Consider the following 24,284-nt stretch of genomic DNA (forward strand, 5'->3'; position numbering starts at 1 on the left):
GTTAAGTCTCTTTCTCCTCAAGTGCCTTGTATTATAACCCAGAGCATTTCAGTCTGCCCCTCCCCTGACTCTGTGCTACTTGATGAAGATATATATTCCTCCTTAATGTAGAGCACCACACCCTCGCCTTTCCTCCCTGTCCTGTCCCTCCTGTACAGCCTATAGCCCTTGATATTCGCTGCCCAGTCATGCATTGGGTCCCACCACATTTCAGTGAGCCCTACTATGTCTGGGTTGGTGTCAGCTAGCAGGAGGGTAAGTTCCTCCTGCTTGTTTCTCATACTACGGGCATTTGTGTAGAGGCATTTGAGGCCTCCTGTGGATGTGTGCACTGGCCCGTTTCTTACCTGTGTATATGTTCCGCTTGTCAGTCTAGGCTGGGCTATACTGCTTGCTTTAGTGGTCCGAGGCTTCCTCCGCCCTCACCTTCTCCTTCCCCCGATGAGCCTAGTTCAAATGGTTGAGAAGATATGGCCTAAACTGATTCTACACTATTCTGAGGGACCTGATTGTACTGATTGGCTAGCTAGTAGCCATGAGTCACATGATCTAAAAATCTCAATTTAGGATCGGTTACTCTGTGCTGCAGCATATGTAAAGACCTTGAATTAAAAAAAAAAAACAAACCTTGGCCCCAGTAGAGTTAATGGCAAAATTCCTATGGAATTTGCCCATGCCAGGATTTTGTTCCTTGTTTCTGGACACACTCTGGGTGCATTCCTCCGCCATTCTGCTGCTGTGCAGATGCCTCACACAGAAGAGACAAAGCTCAGCTGGAGCACTTTTAGATCACTTCCACAGGTATTAGGAGAGAGCAAGTGTAAAGGGGAGAAAACTTTTTTTTTTTCCCCAAAAACAGAATACTACAATAGCCAAGATGGCTACATGGTTACAGCTGCACATCTTCTGGATGAGGAAAAAAAAAGGGGACATGGACAACAGTTATCCTGTCAGGTGGAACAGCGATGCTTTTAAAACTACATATGTTATAAATGTGCTGCGGCTTTGAAGGCTACAATGCAAGTTTCTAGAAAAATACAGGTGGCCAAATACCTTATTCAGAAAGCACCTCCAGGGATCCCAGTTTGAGTGGGGGGGAAAAAAAAGATCAGACTACTCCAGGGAAAAATAATTCTCACTGCAAACCTCATCTTTAGTTAATAAATGCATTTATATAGATGTAAAAACAAAACAAACAGATAATGCCCCCCCTTGCTAACTACAAGGAACTGTTGATGGTCATCCATATCTAAGACAGACATGCTTTCTTCACACGAAGGCCAGTCCTGGTGCTGCACACGAGTGGCGAGACCCCTGAGCTCACAGCTGCAGGATGGTACTTACTCAGAGATGACTCACCATTTTTAAATTAATATTTAGGAGTAATTTAAACAATAAGGATTATTATGACAAGAAATAGTTTCTTAAGTTGTCTCTTAAAGGATATAGAGATGTTGGCTCTTCAGGTACCCTCCAAAGGTGCTACTTTGCAAGTTCAAATTTAAAGCACTTTGCTCCATGATGCCAGGTGTGCAAATGTGTGTATTTAATATTGCACATAAAAATCATCTAGCTCTGTAGTGAAAACAAGACTGAGAAACAGTGTTCTCCATAAAGAACAAAAAAGACCTACCTGTACATATTAAACGCTAATTTAAAGAATGCCAAGATTATTCAAAATCTAAGCACATAATACTGACAGAAAAATGTTAAATTGGACAATCTACATATAAATTACATTTGTAAATACTTGTACAAATTATAAACATTTAATACCCTTAATTTCACAAATCAGCTACATCACTGTCAAACAAAGGATCGGTTCAATGAATTAAAAGGATTTTCTCCCCGTAAAGAAAAAACCCTCACCACCCAGGAACAAAAAAGGAAAAAATCTGTAGTCTTTGACAAAGCACTAGAAACAGTTAAAGCATTTCAGCTTAGAGAGGTAGTGCTAGCCACATCCACCTAGAAACTCATATTTAAGCTATGATGAACAACATAGTAAAATGTAGAAAGACTATAAAATTTACAAAAATAAATAGTTTTGAATGTTTTAGAAAATGCAAGATACTTTGCTGACAAGTGTCTCGAGTCTGGTTTTCTAACCAAAGTGAAGAAAGATTTGTGTCTCAATATTTTTAAAATATACCCATATCTCTAGTAATGCTGTCGGATCTGTACTATCCGAACATGCAACTCAATGTATGCCTACTTGGCATGCATTTCAATATTAAAAATAAAATCTAGTCTTAGTAAGAGACCACCTTATATGAAATTAATTTTACATGTAAATTCTTCAGATAAATTAAAAATTGCACATAAAGTTTATTCAGAGGGGAATGAGGGCTGGGAAGGGCATGTGCATATTTCCATACAAACACTGCGGAAGGAAAAAGATGATTGCACAATTTCTTAAATAAATATTTCATTTTTTAAAAAAATATCTGCCACTTGTTTGCTTTATAACTTTTGGAAATATTTTAAAAGAATCACCCAGGGACAATTGCATTTTTCATTTTAAGAAAATTCTTTATAAAACTTTCCCAGTGGCTTTATCGTCAAACCATAGTTAAGTGGCAGTATAGAAAAGTATCTTTGGATAAATAATAAATATCAGGATCCAACAAGAATTTCCATGATGTGGTCCAGCTCACTCAGATCTGTTCTACATATCTGAATATTGTTTGTGGGGGAAGAATTGCAAGTTGGGAAGGTTTTCAATGTTTCTTCTGTAGTAGCAGGGGGTAATCTGGACGGCATCAGTGGAGGACAACAGAAGTCCGAATCATACATTGAAGTGTCAATATCTTCAAAGATGTCGTCTATAGCCAAATCCTTCAAGTAACTGGTGGAATTTGAAATTTCAAAGGAACCAAACACACATTCAGCTCCCTTCAACTCTTGCCTATCATCTTCTAGTTTTAGACCTACATTTTCTGGAGACTTTGGCTGATCATCTCCAGCAGGAACCAAACAGGTAGGTGGGCTTATGTCTTCCATGAAATCCAAATCCTTCAGAATGGAGGAAATGGCAGATGACATGTCATCATCTGAAACCATGAGCAGACCGTTTTCAATTGGCTCCTCCGCAGACCGTGAGTCACAACAGTTAGACTCTTGTTGGTTAACACCTGAAAGCAACTGCGCAGAAATTCCAGCTGAATCAACTCCTGTGTAGTTTTGAGAATGAAGGCCAATGCCATTGCAGACATTAACTGGCTGCTGGCTAGTCTCTTGTCTCATCTCTTCTTGAATTTGCCTCACTGTGTTGGCTATGAGGACAGAGCGGTGCAAGTCTGGTTCCACCAGCATTCTGTATGTTTGTAACTTGGTGAGGCACATGTTCAGCACTAACTGCCTCTTAAGTGGATATGTTAGATTCCGACTGGAATCAAAGGCACTTGAGAGACCAGCCATGTTTTCCTCATAGTCACTCAGTTTGCGTTTCAGACCTCTCCCCAACATGAACCTGGAAAAGAAAAAAAATGAAGTTAATGCTATATGCTTTTAAATATCATCACTGGAAATCATCACACTTCTTTTGGAAACCTATGTTCCCAGTAATGGGCACTGTAGACCAGTGGTTCTCAGCCAGGGTGCCACAGCACCCTGGGGTGCCTTGAGATCCTTTCAAGGGTCCTGCAAGATGCCACAATGTTAGCACTGTTAGGCTTACATATAGTATTCACAAGATAAACTCAGAGGTTTCAAACAGAAATCCAGAGTTGTGGTCTTTCTGAGTTCTTTGCAACAGAAACTGGTCTACTATTTCTCTGTAAGCAAAAAAAAAAGTAGAAACTGAGAGCCTGCATTTTCTAAGGGGTGCTTCAAGTCTATCCAGGAATGCTTCAAGTCTAAAAAGATTGAGATCCACTGTGAAGAGAATTTGCATGAAAGTTAATCAGTGCTAGTGGAAACTGAGTGCATAAAGTCATTTCAAATCAGAATAAAATCCCCAAGAAGTTTCTGCTAGCATGATGTAGATACAGTATTTCTTACCCACAATTACTATTCTATATCAGACAATATAATACTCCAACTATACAATAAAATATACCCCATTCATTACAAAGGATTGCAAAATTGATTAAAAACCAAGAGAGTTTACAGCTGGAGATTTATTTATTTTTAATTAAATGTTCAGCAGCTTTGCTGGGCCACTTATTTTGGACTACAGTGGAACCCATACACTTTATGGGGTTAGGTCCTTACCCACCAAGAAGAAGGGGGGTTGTGAAGTAATAAAAGGTAAACAAGCAGTCTCAACTTACAACGTTTCGAGTTACATTTATAAAATGACACCCTGTTTCAACTTCGACATCAGTTTTGACTTTACAATGCCTGATCCCACCCAATGCCACGCCAGCGAACAAATCTGCTGCATCGCCCATCTCCCTGGAGAACATCTGGCCAAACTTCCTTAGACATTTTCTTTAGAGCAGACAAGGCTCCAAAAGAACCTGCAGCCAAGTGTCCTGAGAAAAGTCCAACCAAGAGCCCTTCAAAAAGTCCAGCAAAGTCACCTCAAAGAAGTCCTTCCAAATCAATGTGATCGCTATTTACAATATAAATACATTAATGTTGCTATATTACTCATCTATAATTGACGGAGTACAAAGTTCTGGGTTATTTTTGGTGAATATAGGGTATCAGGCTTTGGTTTAGGAACCAATCCCCCATTTATAACATTGTTTCCTATGGAAAAAAAAAAAAAAAAGAAAAAAAAAAATCAGTCCCGAGTTACGTTTTAATTTCAGATGCAGTTTTCAGGAACCAACTGTGTCCTAAGTCCGAGGACTGCCTGTACTACAGTTACAGAAAATGGCTGCAGAGGGAAAAGCCCTACTTCAAAGGACCCCATTTTCTTATCAGTGGTGCAGGACTACAGCTGACTGGAGAAACCATACCCTTTGAAGTACAAAGTTGCAGCAAACAGCTGTACAGATCATCTGTCACTCAGCAACCTGCTGTGAATTAAGTGGGTTTCAAATCACCTGTATATGAATGATCTACAGCATAACTCACTCCTTTCACACGGGTCCAACAGAATTAAGGAGGGATTCAAGAAAGATAAGAAAAAGGATAATGATTAACCTGCTGAATAGGGAGGTTTATGTTTAGAATTCCCTTAGTTAAGCAGAACAATTATTTTCATTATAATTCACCTACTAGTAGATACCATATTTCAATTCAAAAACTATTTTCAGAGTACCCTGAAGAAATACCTGTAAGGGTCAAAATTTCCCTAAGTCTTCTCTATTTTTTCCGATTTGAAAAACAAGCTGGTTTGAACAGAAACTGAACCGTGCAGTTAAAATAACTTTTCCTGTCAACCACACACACTTCTCCCATACACTTGCAAAATGGACTCTGTAGCTTGGTACGTTAAGTCAGTAGCTTGAGTATGTCAGTCACTACATTTCAAAAGCATGGTTAGATAACCTCCAAGCAATAACTAAAAATAGGACACACAATAGAAAAAGCTGTGTCCAGAAAGGCCCACATACACACCCAATATGAATACTGTTTAATGCATGCAATAAGTACCTATCAGCCCAAATGCCTAGTCCTTTCCCAAATGCATATTTCTACACAAATATTCTACCTCAAAATATACATAAGAGATTTCAAACCATTTATCTGCTTATGCCAATATAAATATTCAAGCAGATTAAAAGGTAAAAAAGGCAGAGGAAAAACAGCTATGAATTGATGCAGAGATAGCAGGCAGAAGAATTTGCTTGCTACAGCTGCTTTACACTGCTGCTCAAGTTTTCTGCCTGAAGACAGGCAGTTATTGCAACAATGAGCCAGAGAAGTAGTTTGGATTTAAAGACAATTTTTTTGCAAAGACTACTCTCAACTCTTCAAACTTAAGAAAGAAATAAAGCAGCCTGGAGCCCCACTTATTGAAGAATGGCTAAATGGAAAGCGCAGGGAGATGACCTGTGCGGCAGGAGCGGAGGCAGGGAACAGGACTTGCTGCTTCTTCCGGAAGATACTGGGCAGATATGGAAGTCACTGGAGATTAAGACTGCAGGCTTCTGCTGAGTAGGGAAGGTGGTTTGGGAGGAACCAGGTTTTGGCTGTTAATCTCAAATCCTGTAACCCTGAGAATGAAGATAATTGCCTAGATTCTCTAGAACGAGAGAACCTCCACCCCAAAGCAAAAATCCTGAAAAAAATGTATTTTGGGGGAAGTTAGACCTTAGGACGTCACCTCTTCAAGCCCCCTGCTGAGGGGAGGACATCACTGCCTAAACCATTTGAGATAACCTGAACTTAAAAATGTCCAAAAAGGCAAAGTCCCAAACCAGAAAGTTCTTCCTAATATCTCATCCAAATATCCTTTCTTATGGTTTTAAGCCCATTTATTTTTGTCCTCCCCTCTGTGGACAAAGAATGACCAAACACCATCCTCTTTTATAAAGCCCCCTTTGTATTTGCAGAACTACAAAATCCCCCTCACACATCTCTTCTCCAGTCTAAATAATCCCAAGTCTTCCTTGTACGTCATTTTTTAGACTTCTCAAGTATATTTTAATATCCCCAGGACTCGAATTGTATACATATGTAGACCTGTCCACATTTACCATATGGCAAGCATGGAGTCAAAAGTAGACCAAAGAACATCACAGAAATGCCTAAAAATAAAGATATTAAGTATGGTTTAAGTATTGTGCAGAAGCCTTTTTAGTGACATGAGAGAAAATGCTCCCTTAAAAATAGATGCTAGTGAATTAAATTGTAAATCTGAAAGGGATCTTGCATAGCTATATAAAAAAATTCAGGGGCAAGTCTACAAAATCATGAAAACTCTTGTTTGGCTGGATATTATGATATTTTTCAGAGCTGTTCTTGTTGGTGTTTTCTAGACCTTGTCAAAGAGAAAGGAAAAAAAAAAACCCATCTGAAAGCATGCTACAAATCTCAAGTTCTCAAAACACTGTTCCCAGGGACTTATGAACTACTGCTGTAATAAAGCTACAGTCACAATCCCAGACAGAAATAGTTGAAAGGATATGCCTCAAAGTAACAATGCTTTGATATTAACCAGCTCCACTAGAACAGGTATGAAAAGAAAAGGCTACTTATTCCTACACTAAGTGAGATACTGTAGTCCACAAATTGTGGAATTCATGCACGTACACCCAAAACCTTTGAGTAACAGGCCCTGGCAGACATTACATTTAAAGTAGGGATTAACATGTTAATGAAGCAATAAACTGTTAGCATGTATTCAAGCAATTTACTACCCGATACCAAGCTGCAAAAGTAACCATCCAGCCTCAAAGATGGTACAAGCAACTCCTGCTTAGTGCTTTTGTTTCTAGAAAAAACGAGAGTTAAGAGAAACTGATGACCCAAGATGGCAACTGCGAGCATTATAGCAAAACTCACTGAGCACTAAGTGGAATCAGGTATCAATGTTAAAAATCAGCGTTATAGCAAAATAGTACTGAGCCAAACAGCTTCCAGCAAGGGGAAGCTCTGTAATTCAGGCTGAAGCCATGGGCTGCCTTACAGTGATATCTTTTATTGGACCAACTATGCAGTTACGAGAGAGTTAGACAATCTTTCAAATACAAGACATTCTTCCTCAGGTCTGATCCCATGGACTCCGGCACAACATAGTAAAAAACAACATAGTAAAGTCTGCTGTTCTTTACTATGCTGTGCCTGGCTTCTTGATGTCAGCCCTGAAGGAGAGTGTTTTGCATTCAAAAGCTTGCCTAACTACCCCAACTACACAACTAGTCACATAAAATGCATCACCTAAGAAATTTTTGCCTCTCACAATTTCTGGACCATCACAACTACAACATCATTCTTACACTACCATGTTGACCTCCAATGTCCTAAGGCACCTCAGCACGTCATGATTCAGAGCCCCTCTTTCGTTTCACTGCCGCCCTCAAGTCCTTGCGGGAGTAGTACTCGTTCGTCTGGTTGCTGAAGACGTAGGTTCTTCCGAGGGTTTCTACCCGTCTCAGGAGTTCCAGATGCACACAAGCATTGCACACCATTGTACCTGCTGTGGCCCTGGATCTCTTCGGGGAACCTGTTCTTTTCATATACTACTTGAAATTCATGTAAGGTTTGAAAGCTCTTGGGTATTATTACCTGGCTGTGTTTTTCCACTTCAAAAATAAGGTGAAAGGAATAAAGCCCTTTCACTAGGTTCAAAACAGGCAGCTGTTTGCCTGCTCTTGGTGGCAGTGTTAATCCTTGTGGCTCCCAGAACAGAAGGACTACAGAAGTGTCTATCATAGCATAGCTTGAAAATGGGAAAGATTTTCTGCTCAGCAAAGCTGTGGACCGCAGCATCAGAGTTAGTCTGTCTTGCACCTTTGAATCTCCAACAAAAGTTTAAGAGTGGGCTAGGCCAGGGGTTGTCAACTAGGGGTAGGCGTACCCCTGGGGGTACATGGGAAGGCCCTAGGGGGTATGCATGGGCGAGCAGGGATAGAGCACCACCACCTACCACTCAGTGCTGTTGCCTCCCAGGAGCAGGGCCGGGGTGGGCAAAGGTAGCAGCACCCCTCTGTGGGCCACACAGGTGGGTGCAGGGGGGAGGGGGGGGCAAGCTCGCACATGGCTGCCACTGCTCGGCACCCAGCCACATGCCACCCCCTCCTCCACATCCAGCTGCCAGGGGTACACTAACTAAAAAAGGGTTGAAAACTCCTGGGCTAGGGGCTGTTTTGGCAGTTAAAGGGGCTGTTTTAGCAGATGGTTGGCCTAGATGACCTCCTTCGGTTCCTTCCACCCTAACATTCTTTGATTCCCCATGACTGGTGCTTTGTCTTCAGACCTTGATACCAATGACGGCTCAGAAAATGTGTCCCCGAAGTAGTGCTTCCCACCCTCCTTGCAGGATGATTTTGCTGCACACGCAGAGCTCCACTTACATTTGATGTGGGACTTCTGCTCTACTCTTTATGAAGCATGGACATGTCATTACCAGTGTTGAGCCTAATAATGCTGCTGATATCACTACTGAAGTAGTCAGGATCTGAACCAAGGGCACCAAAGGTTTTAGCACTTTTTTTATGTCCTGTTCTCCCTCCTCAAAATAGGGGAATAGTGCCTGTCATCAAAGCAAGTCTTTTTGATTTCAGCTGGGTAGTTTCTATCTCTTCAGGGTCAGACAAACTTTCATGATTGCAGAGGTAAATGCAATTTGGACTTAATTTACCCTAACCTTCAAGTACAAGATATGAATGAACAGCAGACAGAGTATTTCTCCTGGAAACACCCTCCCCCGAAACAGGAGGCTCCTGCTGTACCTAGTGAATAAAGGCCTAAAACAAGATGTTGGATAACACAGGCACCGACTTTTACGTTTGCCAGGGGACCCAAGATGATGGACATGTGGAAAGTTATACACGTTTCAAGTGACAGCCCTTTTCCCAAGGGTGGCCAGGGCCCTCGGACTCCTCCATATACTCGGCACCTCTGCTGGACAGGATTTAAACCCCACAAGTTTAGCATGTGCTATGATGGTAGCTAGGCACTCTCGGGGGTAGGGAGAAGGAAACTTCCAAATTGGATTTCTTAGCTTCACAAAACAGAACAAAACCTACAGAAATAACAAGTTAAAAGACTTAAGAACAAGTAGAGGATCATGGCCTGCCTAGGTGCTGTTGCGCTGCCTCTGGGTGGGTCACAGCTGCTCCATCTTTTATACCTCTTCACAGGAGCAAAAAGCAGCACTAAGTGCATGCATAAGCCTGACAGGTGTGGCTGCTTGGAAAAAGATTCCAAGTGCACACAAATATGGGCTGACAATGAGGGCCACAACAATACATACTTGAAGAACCACAAAGAAGTTAATCTTTGGATTAAAAATAAATGCTATGGTTTTCCTTCTTGCTTGCATGGGCACCCAGTACTGCAAAAAGAATAGATTTGCTACCACTACACTATAAGGTACAGTACTGAAACAATAGCTGCACTGTCTGCGAGAGTGATTTGTAAAACCTTGACTACATGAATCTGGGTTTTTTCATACAACTGCAGAGGGGTTGCTTCCAAACACATTAAGTAAGAAAAAAAAAAAAAAACTATCATAAATCAGATCATATTCTTAACAGACAACAGTCCAAGTTCTGCACACTGCTGAGACTTCCCAAGCCCTTTCCACAAGTCGGGCGAATGCCAGCATTAAGTGAGCTGATTGTGGCAGCTGTCAGCCTACTTCCACACATTATCCACAAAAGAGAATGTTGCTAGATTTTTGGGGGCAAAGAAGTGTCAGGAGGAAAGTCTTTCACTCCTAGAGATCTTCAGAATTGTAGAAGGCCTGGCAGGGCCTTCCTAATATCCCATCCCATCTAGTACAATGGTGCTAAAACCTCTGAAGTAATAGGATGCAGAAAAGGGAGCAGCGTATGGTATTCAGTAGCAGTAGGTGCGTAAGAGAGGATGAGCCAAATAGTCCTAGGATGTTACACATGCATGCATACAAGCAGAAGGTATTCCTATAGCTAAAGTTAGTCAATACTTTCAAATATAAAGACCCCGTTGTCAGGTGCATATAAAACTTCTGCCAAACTTCAGCCATTTGGGTTAGGATTTTCCTACTAGAGCTGTCTCAGCCTGAATTTTTTTTTTCATAAAGTTTCCATGGAAGTGGCTAAGCCATACCCAAGAATGAGGTTAGAGAACACCTTGAGCAAATTAAAGGCCAAATATGAAATCAGAGAATCACAGAATCATAGAAGTCGGGTCGAAGGGACGTTGTAGATCTTCAAGTCCGACTCCCTGCTTGGGTAGGAGAAAAAACTGGGCTCAAATGATCCCAGCCAGGTAGGCATCAAGCCTCCTCTTGAAGACCCCCAGGGTAGGAGCCAGCACCACTTCCCTTGGAAGTTGGTCCCAGATCCTAGCGCCCTAACTGGGAAGTAGTTCTTGCAGATGTCTAATCTGAACCTACTCTCCAACAACTTGTGGCCGTTATCCCTTGCCGTGCCAGGGGGCACGAGGGGAAACAATGTCTCTCCCAAACCCTTCTGGTCTCCCCAGTGAGTTTACAGACGGTCACCAGGTCCCCCCTCAGCCTTCTCTTGTGAAGGCTGAACAGGTTCAGGTCCCGCAGTCTCTCATTGTAGGGTCTGCCCTGTTGTCCCTGGATCAGGCGGGTGGTCCTCCTCTGGACCCTCTCAATGTTGTCCACATCCCTCCTGAAGTGTGGCGCACAGAACTGGATGCAGTACTCCAGCTGTGGCCTGGCCAGTGTTGCATAGAGGGGGAGGATCACCTCCTTGGCCCTGCTAGAGCTGCACCTGTGGATGCATGACAAGGTCCGATAAGCCCTGCCAACCGCGACCTCGCAGTGTCGGCCCACATTCATCTTGGAGTCAATAATAACTCCAAGATCCCTTTCTGCCTCCATGCTCTCAAGAAGGGATTTTCCCATCTTGTAAGTGTCCTGCTGGTTACTACTGCCCACGTGCAGCACCCTGCACTTGCCAGTATTGAAGCGCATTCTGTTTTTTGCTAGCCCACCCCTGTAACCTATCCAGGTCTTGCTGCAGTCTTTCCCTCCCTACTAGTGTGCTCACCTCACCCCAAATTTTGGTATCATCAGCGAATTTAAACAGGTTGCTTTTCACCCCGTCGTCCAAATCGCTGATAAAGAAATTGAACAGCGTGGGCCCAAGGACGGAGTCCTGGAGGAATCTGCTGCCCGCTTCTCCCCAGGTCGAATATGACCCATCCACCACCACCCTCTGAAATGATTAGCTCAAGAATTTTTTTCTTTTCCAAAGCTGACCTGTGGAAATACTGGGTAGCTAATTGCAAACAATCAAAAGAAACAGTGCTTTGACCTTTGAACATACACAATAATGTGAAGTGCTCAGAAAAAAGCCAGGTCCTAAGTAATCTCAAACGAGGCATCCAGAATTAGAATACTGCTAAGAATTTTGGCCTTAGCCTGTGCAGAAGTCTATCTGGGTCATTGGAAGAAGAACAACACTGATATCCCCACCTCACATGCACGTTGTGAAAATAATTCATTAGTTAGCGGCAACGGGCATTACAGAACTGCCGTAAGGAAATTAATCGTTCTTAATTCAGCACCAGGTTTAAGCAACATGCAGTAAACTAGGCCTGAAGCCATACATAGGAGAAAGATGCAAAGGAATTCAGTGCAACTGCTCATTCACTGACCACCATTCATTTTGTGCAATTAATTAAAAAAATAGTATTCAATTGTGTAAATTGAAGGTGCAATATAAAGGACTGAATTAAAAGTGTATAAGCAACCTTAATTCAGGTGTTTCCTAAATTTTGAGTTTTCTTTTAATGGAAGGCATATAATGTATATTTATGCTACATTATCAGAACTAAAACACCTATGATTAATCAATTTTGTCAAGGTGAGTAAGTAGTAATTCCAACCCTCCCAAATTGATGCTAGCATTTTAATTATTGCAACCCCATTGACTTTAATGAAAATACTTGGCTAAGCTTCCCACAGTAAAATTCTGGGAGATATATGCATTAAAAATCCTTAAACTGTTTAGACAGAGAGAGAGAGAGAGAGAGAGAGAGAGAGAGATAGTGTGTGTGTGTGTGTGTGTGTGTGTCTATTGCACTAGCTTCCATGCATTAACACTTGCAGTTTCTCCCCCTACAACTCCCATATGTTCCAATTCCTTAATAAAAATAGTAGCTGTGTTGGAATAGTCTAGAAATATTGAAGAACATTAAAGTTGCATTTCTACAAGCATATGACTTAAAATTTCTAATATGTGAATTTTGAGATGTAAGCAGATTTGTTTAAAAACAGATTTCTAAATCCCTAAAAGACAGAGATGTCTTTTGGCATGCCCAGTCTTAGTTGCCCCATCTTGATCTCTGCCTGCTTAACATGGCTTTTTGCCATTGCAAGAATGCTGCAAGCCTCTTTTAAGAAGCTAGATATATCAGTAAGTGTAGAAAAGTTTGGAACAGGATAATAAAACCAAAGTAACATCATCACAGTTTCACAGACAAGATTAAAATGACCAGCATCATGCTTGTTAGTACAGACTTTAAACTTCAGTTCTACATCAAATGTTTTAAACTACCGACCTACACATAATAAAATCCTCTATTACTAAATAAATTCTATTTAATTCTACCTTTTAGTATCAAGTAAGTTGTGAAGGTAGTCTTCGCTTTAAAGCAGGAAACTTATCCTGTGACTGCATAATAATGTTTCCTAGATACTCTTGTTAAATAACACTGCACTATTACAGACTGTGAACTACGATCAAATTGTTTAATTTTGTACTGTGCTCCCCATTGCAATATTTGATTCAACCACAACATCTTGATCTCCTTATTTCCATGTCCAGACAGTCTTGTATTACTAGAGTGACTGATGTCGTTGTCAGCCCTTGCAAAGAGGTGACAGCACTGCACAGCCTGTTTAACAGAGTGGCACAAGCAGGATGTGCTAAATCAAAAGGAGCTTCTAAAAAATGTGCTGTGAAACGTATCCTTTTTTTGCTCCAGGCCTATTCCAGGAAGCCACTCAACACTCAAAATAGGGCCCAGTAAAAGGATCTCACAAGTGCTGATCTGAAAATTGTCATACGTACAAAGGGAGCAAAAGTACAATGTAATACTAGCATAAGATATGTATTTATTTGGTTAGTGACAGAGGTGGATCACAAGCTAAAGATGATACTTCCATAAATTTAAATGAAATTTGCGATGTAAGACCATGTTTTAGACGAGAGGTGTCCAACCTTTCTGAATGTGGGGATGGATCACAAACTTATCACCCAGTGAGCCAGCGAGCCATATTCAAAGACCTCACAGGAAGAGGCATCACATCAGGAAGTGATGTCACGTGCCCTTTGACACTAATGAAGGTCTCAAGAATATGTGAAAGGGTCATGAGCAAACTTTAAAAGTGGGTTCTCCTTTAAAGGAGAAAAATATATAACTGTGGCTTTTCTCTTGTGGGCTGGCAGAGTCCCAGCCTGCAAGGGGCTACTTGGAGCCCCCCCATGCCCCACACACTGGGGCAATGGGGTCTAGAGGTAGGAGCAGTGAGGGACACTGGGTCGGGACTGACCATCTATGTTTACAAATGGGTCCTGGTACAAGAAAGGTTGAGAACCACTGATCTAGATCAGGGTGGACAATTATTTGAGGCAGAGCGCAGCAACAGAGGGCACAACCCTTGCTCCTCAGGCTCCCAGTGGTGAGCCAGATAGGATCAATTGGTGGGCTGGATACAGCTCGTGGGCCATATTTTGCCTACCCCTGATACAGGCATAGCTATGCCTATGTTCTACTATGGGTACTTCTCATGCTTCTGGGCCTTGCTGGTTGCCCCCAACCACCACCCTTCCCTTTCCTGCTATATGTGCCAGGGTGTTTTTAAGTCTTCCTCAGAGGTATTGGGTGTTGGCTACAGCCGAGGCTAGGGACTTTGACTGAGGTAGGCCAATGCTCCTTCTGGGACCAAATCCAGACGTTTTTGTCTAGAGGGTTATGTCCAGAGGTAGGCAACCTCTTCCATGGGTGCCAGAGCATAGTACACAGAGGCATTTTGCTTGGCACGTGTGCCTCGGGGCAGACTTCAGGGGAAGGGTCAGGGCTATGCTGCCACAACAAGGATAGAGCCCCTCGTGGCTCCTCCGTTGCCTGCCACTGGCACGCCAACATTTTACAAGTCCAGGCTGTGGGTATTTTTGGCACTGCCCAAAAAATGCTGCCAAGCCCTGGTCTTGCCCCTCTGCTCGGGGTCCCACTGATCGCCAAATCTGGGGTCAGGAAGGAATTTTATCTTGTGGTTAGATTAGAGCAGACTGTGGAGGTTTTTGCCTTCCTTTGTAATGGTCCAGCACCTGGCTTCTGGGGCATGGGCACAGCCGACTCTCAGGAGGGAAGACCAGGCTTTGAGGTTAAAGCCTTCGTCCCAAGAAATGGGGGTCAGAGCTGAGCCTCCCTCCCCTGTGAAAGGCAGGGACCCCCTCCCCCCCCCCCACACACACACAGGTGCCGGGAGCCCACAGTCACCGGCTCTGGCCCCAGGGGAGGCACAGTCTTCCTGCCCTGACCCCGGCCCAGCCCTACCTGTGGCACCTCAGCCGGGCAGGAGACGGCAGAGGCAGACAACAAGAGTGCACCTGGCTGCCTCACCGCCTCCATGGGTCCGCATCGCCGCACCGGGCTGGAGGGGGCTGGAGCTGGAGCTGGATCCGGGGTTTGGCAGCACCTCAGGGCGCAGTAAGTGCAGGCTCCACCTGAGCCCGGGGCCACCCTGCGCGGCACGGCCAATGCCAACAGCCCGGCAGGAGGAGGCACCTGCCCACACTGCTTTGCCTTCGCCAGCAACACAGGGCCGGGCAGCCAAGCCAGTCTGCCTCTCGCTCGCAGGTGGGGAGCGGCGAGTCGCTCTGGCCAGGCAGTGGTGGCTTCCCCACATGGTGCTGGGGACGGGAGGAGGCGGGCCGGGTCTGCACTCCTCTTCCCGCACGCACCATGTTGGCAACATCAAGCTGACACGGTGCGTGTGGGAACCTTGTCCCTTCCCTAGCCCTTCAGCAGCCATTAGGAAGCTGCTGAGGGGCTGGGGAGGGACAAGGGGCGGGAATGAAAGTAAACAATGTTTACTTTCATTTCCCGTAGAAGCACCGGGGGCCACAGAAAATGCCTTGGCAGGCTGCATGTTGGACAAGCCTGTTTTAGACTTTAGAGCAGTGGTCGCCGAACTTTTTTGATTGCACACCCCTACCGGTAAAAAATTTTTGAGCACACCCCCCCAATACATGTATATTTATATAAATATACATCTAAATAGAAGTTCTAATATTTTCTTCCCACATCCCAATGGATCGTCTTGCACACACCCCACTTTGGAGACCACTGCTTTAGAGAACAATTATGAGGCTTTTTGCTATGCCAGAGCAAGCGTAATTAAAGCTCTTCATATTTAAGTATTTTGGGTGCTACTGTCTAACCTATTTCATAGATTTCATAGACATCAGGGCTGGAAGGGACCTCGGGAGATCATCGAGCCCAGCCTCCTGCCCAAAGGGCAGGAAGTCAGCTGGGGTCATAGGATCCCAGCAAGATAAGCATCCAGTTTACTCTTGAAGGTGTTCAATGTAGGTGCTTGAACCACCTCCGATGGCAGGCTGTTCATCCAAGATAACACAGTGCAAACTAACAAACAGTCATGCTGGATTCTACTTTAAAAATGATGAAAGCTTAATTAACTTCTTCCATGTTAATAAAACAAAACAAACAACCAGATGTGCTTTTCACTGCTAAGAGGGCCAAACACTTCCCACTCATTGCAAACAAGCAGAGAGGGACGGGCACCTCCAGACCTCATGTGAAGCAGGTGTTCTCTCATCACTCTCCCGCTTCCTTCAAGCCCCATGGACACTGCTTTATGGGGATACTGCCCTCGTGGGTCTGGAGCAAACAACCGTGCTGGCCGAGTCTGAAGCAAGCGATAGCAGAGGGGAAGCATGCCACCAACTGGCACATCAGTAGAGACCGCTAAGCGATAGGCCCGGTTAGAGCTGGCAGCTTTTCAGAAGCAACGCTCCAGGCCACCAAAAACATTAACATTGTGAAGCCAGTTGTAAACAATAGAAAGCTCATGCTACCATTTCACAGGGAGACACCAGCTCCATCTGTCACAGGGACTGATGCTGCAGTGCAGCTGCTGCTGACACATGGTGAGGAAGTGCAGCTGGAAAGAATCACAAAGAAAGCCAGGAATGAAAACTCCCAATTATTTTTGTTTGGACACATCATTTTAGAATTTCCTCTCTCTTTCACACAAGATCTCAATACAAGGATGCAAGTGTTAAACAGAGAACTACCTGCAAACTTAAATTTCAAGAGAGCTTCAAAAGGGAATTCACAAGAGCTATGACTACATATTCAATGTTACATACACATTTTTGCTTTTCTTGAACAGCAGCTAGAACTAAGGCTAATGCGGTAAAAATAGTATTCATTTACTACCATCATATATGTTGATGGATGTGATCGTCAAGGAACCATTTGTCTGTGTTATGTGGGAGATCATACTATATCAGGGGTCAGCAACCTACATCCTTTGGACCAGATCTGGATTATGGAGCCATTTTATCCAGCTGTGGAGCTGGGGGGTTTCAACCTCATTTTGGCAAGGGCGGCATTGTGGGAGAAAGCAGCAAGTGCAGCTTCAGCTCTGGTGGTGCAAGTCGGGCTGGAAGCAGCTTGTGCTTAGAGCTAAGCTATGTTAAAAGCGACAGCCCACTGCAAAACACTGCTGACCCCTGGACTATTCAGCCACAATTGCCCGCTTTGGCCTTAGAGTTTCTAAACATAAGAATTTGACATTGGTCAACCCCAGGGGATTTCCCTTCTGCATAAATAAAGCATCATATTCTGTGGGCTGAAGACTATCTTGCTCATCAGAAATGTACCCCTATTCAAGTCTAGTTTACTGCATTATGAAGGGACCTGCGATTACCTATAACAGAACTGGCAGATGTAGGTCTATTTTCAAGTTTTAGTAACAGAGCAACTAGAGTTATGAAAATCTCTTTTTTGACTTGTATAAAATGTAGCTCTAGATGCACTTCCAACATTTCAGATTTTAAAGCATCCATGACTGCCCTGGCTCTCAAGAGAAAATATCAAAAAACAAAATCTCACTGCCCCAAATTTACAAGTTCAGTGGCATAGTAGTGCCAACCACCCCACCCCCCTGTAAGTGGAAGGGGAAAAGAAGGGCAGGCAATTGAGGTTTTTCATAATTATTCAGCTCAAGACTGCTTATCTTGTTGGTTTCTGTAAAACCCAATTCAGGAAGGTAATACATTAGGAGAAGAGAGATTTTAGCACTAATTTGAATTAAGTGAGGGCAAGGACTAGGGTTCTGACAGGCTGTGAAGGGGTAGCATTCCCAGCATAAGGAGCAGCACGAAAGATCAGAGACAGATGCCTACAATATATCAGCTAATTAACACCAGCTGTCTAGAAGGAAGTCTATTTTAGGTGACATTTATAAGAAATAATAGTTTTAATTCAGAACCATGAAGCTGTGCACAAGAGCTAGAGACCATGCAACTGCACAAAGCTTACTGTGAGTGCCATCTCCTGAAATTCCTGCTTAATGTCTGTCACTTACATATCCATTTCTCCTAGGAAATGTTATCTAGTCCCTATCACTGTAATATCTGAGGGCACAGACACGAGTTATCACACGGTAAAGGAGGGTGGGGCTTTACAGCAGGCCAGCTGCGCAGCAGTAATTGGGCATGCTCTTAACCTGGTACCTGAAAGCTAAATGAAAGTGGGCTAATTAAGCTACTGCAGGTCAGCTTTCACTTATCACAGAGTAAATGCAACTCACACACTAAAACCCTACCTACCTTTACTTCAGAAAACTTGTTCATTGCCTTGATACCTTAACAACCTTTAAAATACTTGCTAATATATTAATATCTCATCTTAAAATATAAAGCTTCTCAGGGCAAAGAATTCATCTGTCTCAGCTTTTGCACAGCACTTGGCATACAGGAGACCTGACTACAACCGGGGGCCTTTGAGCATTTCCACAACACAAAGAGGAAGGCAGACAGGGCAAGGATCAGACACTCTAATGCTCGTAGTGGAGCAGGGCATGCAAGGGACATGATATAAGCTTTAACTGCAGCAATGGATTAACACTGACCACCCAAAAATAACTCATATAACACAGCAAGGAACATTTAAACTGGTGTCTGGGTACTGAAGGTCTCTGAGGATTTTACAGTTGAAATAAGGCTTCTATCAACCACAAGACTGGGGCCTTTCATGAGGTAAGAAAACGAGGAAAACAGACACTAGATTTAAGGACAGAGGAAAATTTAGAAGTGTACTTCATTTTTAATTCTAGACAATCTATGTAAAATACTATATATTGTAGGTACATAGGTCTAAAATAGTCTAAACAAGAATATGCCATTTCATTTCTGGTCTTTGTTACTTCCAAGAAACTAAGCACCTAGGCAGCATAAAACTGTTTGCTGGAGTTAAAATCCAACAGAAATGGGCCTTTAAGAGGGGGTTGTTACTTGCCAAGTAGTTTTATAATAGGAGACATATTTGGTCACCAGAAGTGGCATATGCTTCATACTAGTTCCTCTTCCTCCATTACCATTAAAAGAAATGACATAGAAAGAAGCATGGGGTATTACTGTTCAGATTCTCATAAAACTACAGCTGAAGCCAGCCTACCTGCTGAACTGTTTTAAAATAAATTTACTAGACTGAAAAGCACTAAATTAAGTCAATGGAAGAATGACATGAGAAGGACAGCCTTAGGGCAGAGCACAAGATTGGGAGTCTAGAATTCATAACCTGCCTTGGTTTCACTATCTGCAGAAGTAGGGGCTAAATGCACACTTACTGAGCCAAATTAGTCTCAGTTATTTACTAATGCCATCAGGTAAACAATACTACTGTCAGGCTCACCTTAATCTACAAATTGGGGTAGAGGAAGAAGAGTCTAGTAATAAAATATTGCCTACATTTTAAAAGGACACCTTCATAAGTTATTCTTTACAAAGGTCTGGTACTGAATTTTCTGCATGCAGAAGACTACAAAACAATCCTGCAGCGTTTCAGAGTGGAGCATTTCATTCTGGACAAGCAGCTTCTCTGTCTAGATAAGCACTTTCCACCAGCAAGAACAGCTGTCTCTGAGGCCACTTAGCAGTAAATGAAAAGTACTTTTTAGCATTTACCCCACTCCCTCACTCCTTAATTATTTAAGGATACAGCTCCACTTCCAGATGAGAACTCAATCAGTGTATATAAGTCTAAAGTGCGGGCGAAGTAGCGTTTCAGCTAGGAATTATGTGGAGGTTTTCAGCAGGAAGAAGAGTACAACAGTATTTCAATTAAGTAATAACGGTAGTTCAGCTGAACCAGACACACGATCAGAAGTTACTAAATCTAGAAACTCCTGAATTATAATTAAATTTGAACTAAAAATACCTCCAAAAAACCCTCTGATTCCACCTATGTAAAATCCAGGGATTAACAAACTTGTCATTAAAAGATCATCAGATTCAATATAATGTCACTTATCCAGCCTGATTTAATTGACTGAAAACAGCAGTTGGAAAAAAAAAAACTACATGTGCCTTCTTTATGTTATCCACCTTTAGCAGATGGAAAAATACTGCATGTGACCACAAATGTGACATCGTACATAAAGATCAGGCATGGAGTAACAGCAATCCATATTAAAATCCATCAACAATGGTGAAATGCTAGCAGGGAATCAGAGTGTTTCCACCAATAAATGAATAAAAATGCAACTAATATAAAAAATTCTTCTTCAGACTCAATACCATACATTTGAAGTATTTCATAGTTAACTACAGTAGATAAAACATTTAAATGAACCACACCAATTCCTTTATCACATCCAAGATTTTATATTAGAGCAATAGCTTGCCAATATCAGAAATACTGTCTCATCACGCTATTTCATTAATACCACACAAGACTCACTTCCTGCAACTGCAGAGATCCCCGCTTGCATCAAAGGGCATAAATACGGAAATATCCCTGCATCGAGCTTGTTATTAAAATAATTAGAAAAGGGATATTACAAAAACATTATGGTAACGTTACAATGGAACAGGTAATAAGTGACACACAGTCAGAACATGCAACCCTAAGCAAATAACTGAAAAGATTTCATCCAGTCTGTTAAGGCTAAAAAAAGTCCACTCTGACATCTTGGATGCTTGACTGCTTCAAAAAAATTACTCTGAAACTGAACATTAAGAATTTAGCCTACAAATATCAGAACACCTTGGGCTAGCAAAGAACAGAAACTCCAAATATAAGAGTAAGATTTCACTGAGAGTTACCCTTAAACAACAGAAAGGCGTTCAGGCGGGAAGATTCCAGATTTTGTAAAAAGCCTGTTCATCCAAAGTGGAGTCGAACTACGCAATTCCGATGACAGCCCAACTCATCTGCTTCGACAGAATGATGCAACTTTAGGGAAGAATTAGAAAAATACTGAATTACTATGACATTGCTTTCCAGAAAGCATCTAAATATATTGAGCCTAATAATTAGCACAGTCCAAACAACTTTCTCTCAACTAACATTTCAGGTATTAAAAGTTAATGCAACCATAAAATGATTTAAGAACATGAACTGAGAGGATTAAAACTAGAAAGTTCACTGATGCCTTGAAAGCCTATTTCAAAAGTCTAATCTATACCTGATCATCTTTCATATAATTTTATTTACGGAAGGTAAATTATGAGTAACTAGGATACAAAAAGGAAGACTGATCAAGTCTAAGTATCAGACACAACTAAAAGTGATACCAGGCTCAGCAAGGCTTGAAGTTATAGCTCAGTCTGACCCAAGGCTCACATTCTGGGGACATCCTTATAGGCTGTAAAAACAGCCTTCACCCTTGGAGCAGGGTCTCCTGTGCCAAGACCTGTGCCTAGCACAGCTGGTCCACTTCACTGGGTGACAGATAACACCCACTGTCTTGCAAGGTTAGGCCCCTACCACCCCCAGGGCTCCAGGGGTCTGACGCTCCAGGACAGTTACAAACAGGGGGACTGACTTGGGGTATGCCTCTGCAAGAAGAACTCAAGGCATTCCCCATGCATGCCTCAAATGGGCATGGCAGCACCTTACATGCACCTTGGGAAGCGCCTGATGGGGGATTTCTGGGTCAAGACTGCAGACAGGGACCTCTGAAGACCTGTGAGCACCTGTCCAGGGTTCCCTGAGTTGAACAGGCGCACCGCGAGTCATGACACAGCAGTGAGATATGTGCCCTGGGAACCCCCTGCATGGGGACTCCTAGGGCACATTCTTGTAAGGCATCCACGCCAGGCTTTCACTCCCAGCACTTGTGGAGCCTGATCCTGCATGCCCTGGGCATTCCCCTGCAGGGGTGTTTTCGGGGCACGTAGGATTGAACCCCTGAAGCACTGGGTGAGCCAGCCCCAGGCAGCTGGAGAGCACAGACAGCTCTGAGATGCCCACGTTCTCCTGCCATAAAGCAGGCAGACATCCTCTGCAAATTTATACTACCCATTACCACAGCCACAATTTTGGGCATTTATGGAGTGACAACGGGCACAGGCATCTGGTTGCTCAGGCTTTGTGCCACGACAAATTTTTACCACGGTGCAAAGGCAACGCCCGTTTTCAGCGGTAGTGTCACCGACTCTGAGAAGTCAGCGAAGCCATAACCATTCACAGCAGCAGACCATCTGCAATCCAGACCGAATGCCGCAGCACCGAGCTCACCTTCAATCTGCGTCTGGGCCGCTTCAAACTTGGACCTAGGCATAGCAACCTACCACTAAGAAATGAATCACTGGAGACAACGTCAACACCACCCATGTGAAAACTTCACAGAAAAACTAATTATTGCCATTCAAAACTGCCTGAATTTCAGAAACTGTATTCAAAAAACTCTCGCAAACCATTAATTTTCTAAATATATATGGACTTTCCAAAAGTCAGAAAACTAGGAAGCCCTTTACTTTGTAGCCTCTCACTGCACATAGGTCTCCAAAATACAGGTGCTCATTGACCTTTTGCTATCTCCAGATGTTTCAGGACACGGGACCAGGCAGGTAAAAAGACCCAATAACCCAACAGCTGGATGTCCACAGCCTAAAAACAAATGCCCACAAGTGAAACAGCCCCCTTATCCCCTCCTAGCAGGAGCCGGCGTGACTCATTCTTGACACGAAATTAAAAGCAGGTCACTTTAAAAAAAGGCAAACAACAAACAAAACCCAAAAAACAACCCATTAGGGAAACAGCAAGTGAAAGTTTAACCTATTAACAGACAGAATCATCTCTGGTCTTAAAAGAGCAGGAGCAAGTCGGGGGGGGTGGGGGCTGGGATACACCAAGAGTTGATTTCCTGCGGAGCGGTGTTTTCATTGGGGGGGGGGGGGTCGCCCGTCTTGGGCGCTGAAGGACGCGAGTTAAAAACAACTCCGCAAACTCCGGGGCGGGCAGGCGGGGGACGCGGAGGTTTCCTGCCTCGCTGCCAACAGCCCGCGCCAGCCCCGTGGGGCTGGTCCTGCGTGTCCGCGCCTCCGGGGTGGGCAGAACCGGAGGCCGGGGGACCCCCGAGCCCTGAAGCGCGGGGAGAAACGCCACCGGGGCGGGCTCCCCTCAGCCTCCACCCGCGGGCCCGCCCCGCCCGCTGTGGAGAAAAGGGAGCGAGCAAAGCCCCCCGCCCGCTGCCCACAACAGACGCCCCCCCCCGCCCGCGCCCCCCCCACCACCGGGCGCGCGGGCCAGACCTGGGCGCGGGGCCGTGCCACGCCGGGCTCCCTCGCGGGGCTGCGGCTCCGAGCGGCGGCAGAAACCGAGCGCCGCCCCCGGCAGCCTCCGCGCCCGCCCCCCGCCCCAGGCGTGCGCTCCGTGCCCGCCAGCGGCCCGCGCTGCCATTGGCCGCCGGCGCTTCGACCTGCCCGGCAACCATTTTCTCACTGGCTGAGTGAGGGGTTCCGCCCCCGCCCCCCTTGCGCGCGCTAGTCCAATCGGGAAGCCGGGGGGAGGGGCGCGAGTCAAAATGGGCCAATGGCAACGCGCGCAGTCGCCGTTCCAACCTGGAGGGGGGGGGCGGGGCACGTGGCGGGCCCACCTCTGCCGACCCCCGCGGGACGGACTGGGCTGGGGTGGTCCGGGCTGGTCCTGGCCGCCGGGGTTTGATTTCCTCCGGGGCGGGGCGGCCTGTTTTATTAGGCAGACCAGCAACTAGAACTCTTGGGTCCCAAACGATCCCTTTTATTAGACCGGCTGGGCAAATTTTGGGGAGCAAAGTCCCTTGGGCAGGCTCTGGGGAAAGCATAGGTGGTTCAAGATGGGAAAAGTCTCCGGTATTAGACCGACTGGGCCGCCCTGTGCCGGGACAAGGGCATTTGTGTCCCAAAGCTTGCAAAGAGCTGGTTTCCCAACTAGTCGATCTCATAGAGGATGCCACGTTGACCCAAAGCACCTCGTCTGCCCCAAACTTTCCACGTGCCTATCGTCCTAGGGTGCCCCCCCCCCCCCCAACTACATCAACCCAGCCAAGTCTCCCCACCCCCCGGTAAGGAAAGAGCACTCAGCTTCCCCAGGGTACCCCTAAGCTGGGAAAGTGGCTGTGCTAGGGCAGTGGTTCTCAGCCTCTTCAACCTCTTGTAGCAGGACCCATTTGTAAACGTCAATGACAGGCTGGTAAATAGTGTAAGTAGAAAACAGCCCCTTGACCCTGGCGGGGC

The 24,284-nt window shown here is 44.4% G+C and overlaps 1 protein-coding gene across 2 annotated transcripts; it reads right to left on the minus strand.

Annotated features, from left to right (window-relative positions):
* Positions 1-2,511: 2,511 nt before the first annotated feature.
* Positions 2,512-23,465, minus strand: LOC149872273 (SERTA domain-containing protein 2-like). Of its 2 annotated transcripts, XM_090034158.1 has the most exons (3): positions 23,322-23,460; positions 20,889-21,018; positions 2,512-3,472 (listed from the first exon to the last, which is right to left on the minus strand). In XM_090034158.1, the coding sequence occupies exon 3, from the start codon at positions 3,466-3,468 to the stop codon at positions 2,617-2,619; it is 852 nt and encodes a 283-aa protein (XP_089890284.1). In that variant the 5' UTR covers positions 3,469-3,472; positions 20,889-21,018; positions 23,322-23,460; the 3' UTR covers positions 2,512-2,616. The 2 variants fall into 2 exon arrangements, with proteins under 2 accessions (XP_089890284.1, XP_089890285.1); XM_090034159.1 differs by lacking the exon at positions 20,889-21,018 and having other exon boundaries at positions 23,322-23,465.
* Between the last annotated feature and the right edge of the window lie 819 nt (positions 23,466-24,284).

The sequence above is a fragment of the Crocodylus siamensis genome, chromosome 2 (genome assembly GCF_052110815.1).
Source record: "Crocodylus siamensis isolate JL-2025a chromosome 2, ASM5211081v1, whole genome shotgun sequence".
In the NCBI taxonomy this organism is placed as follows: Eukaryota; Metazoa; Chordata; order Crocodylia; family Crocodylidae; genus Crocodylus; species Crocodylus siamensis.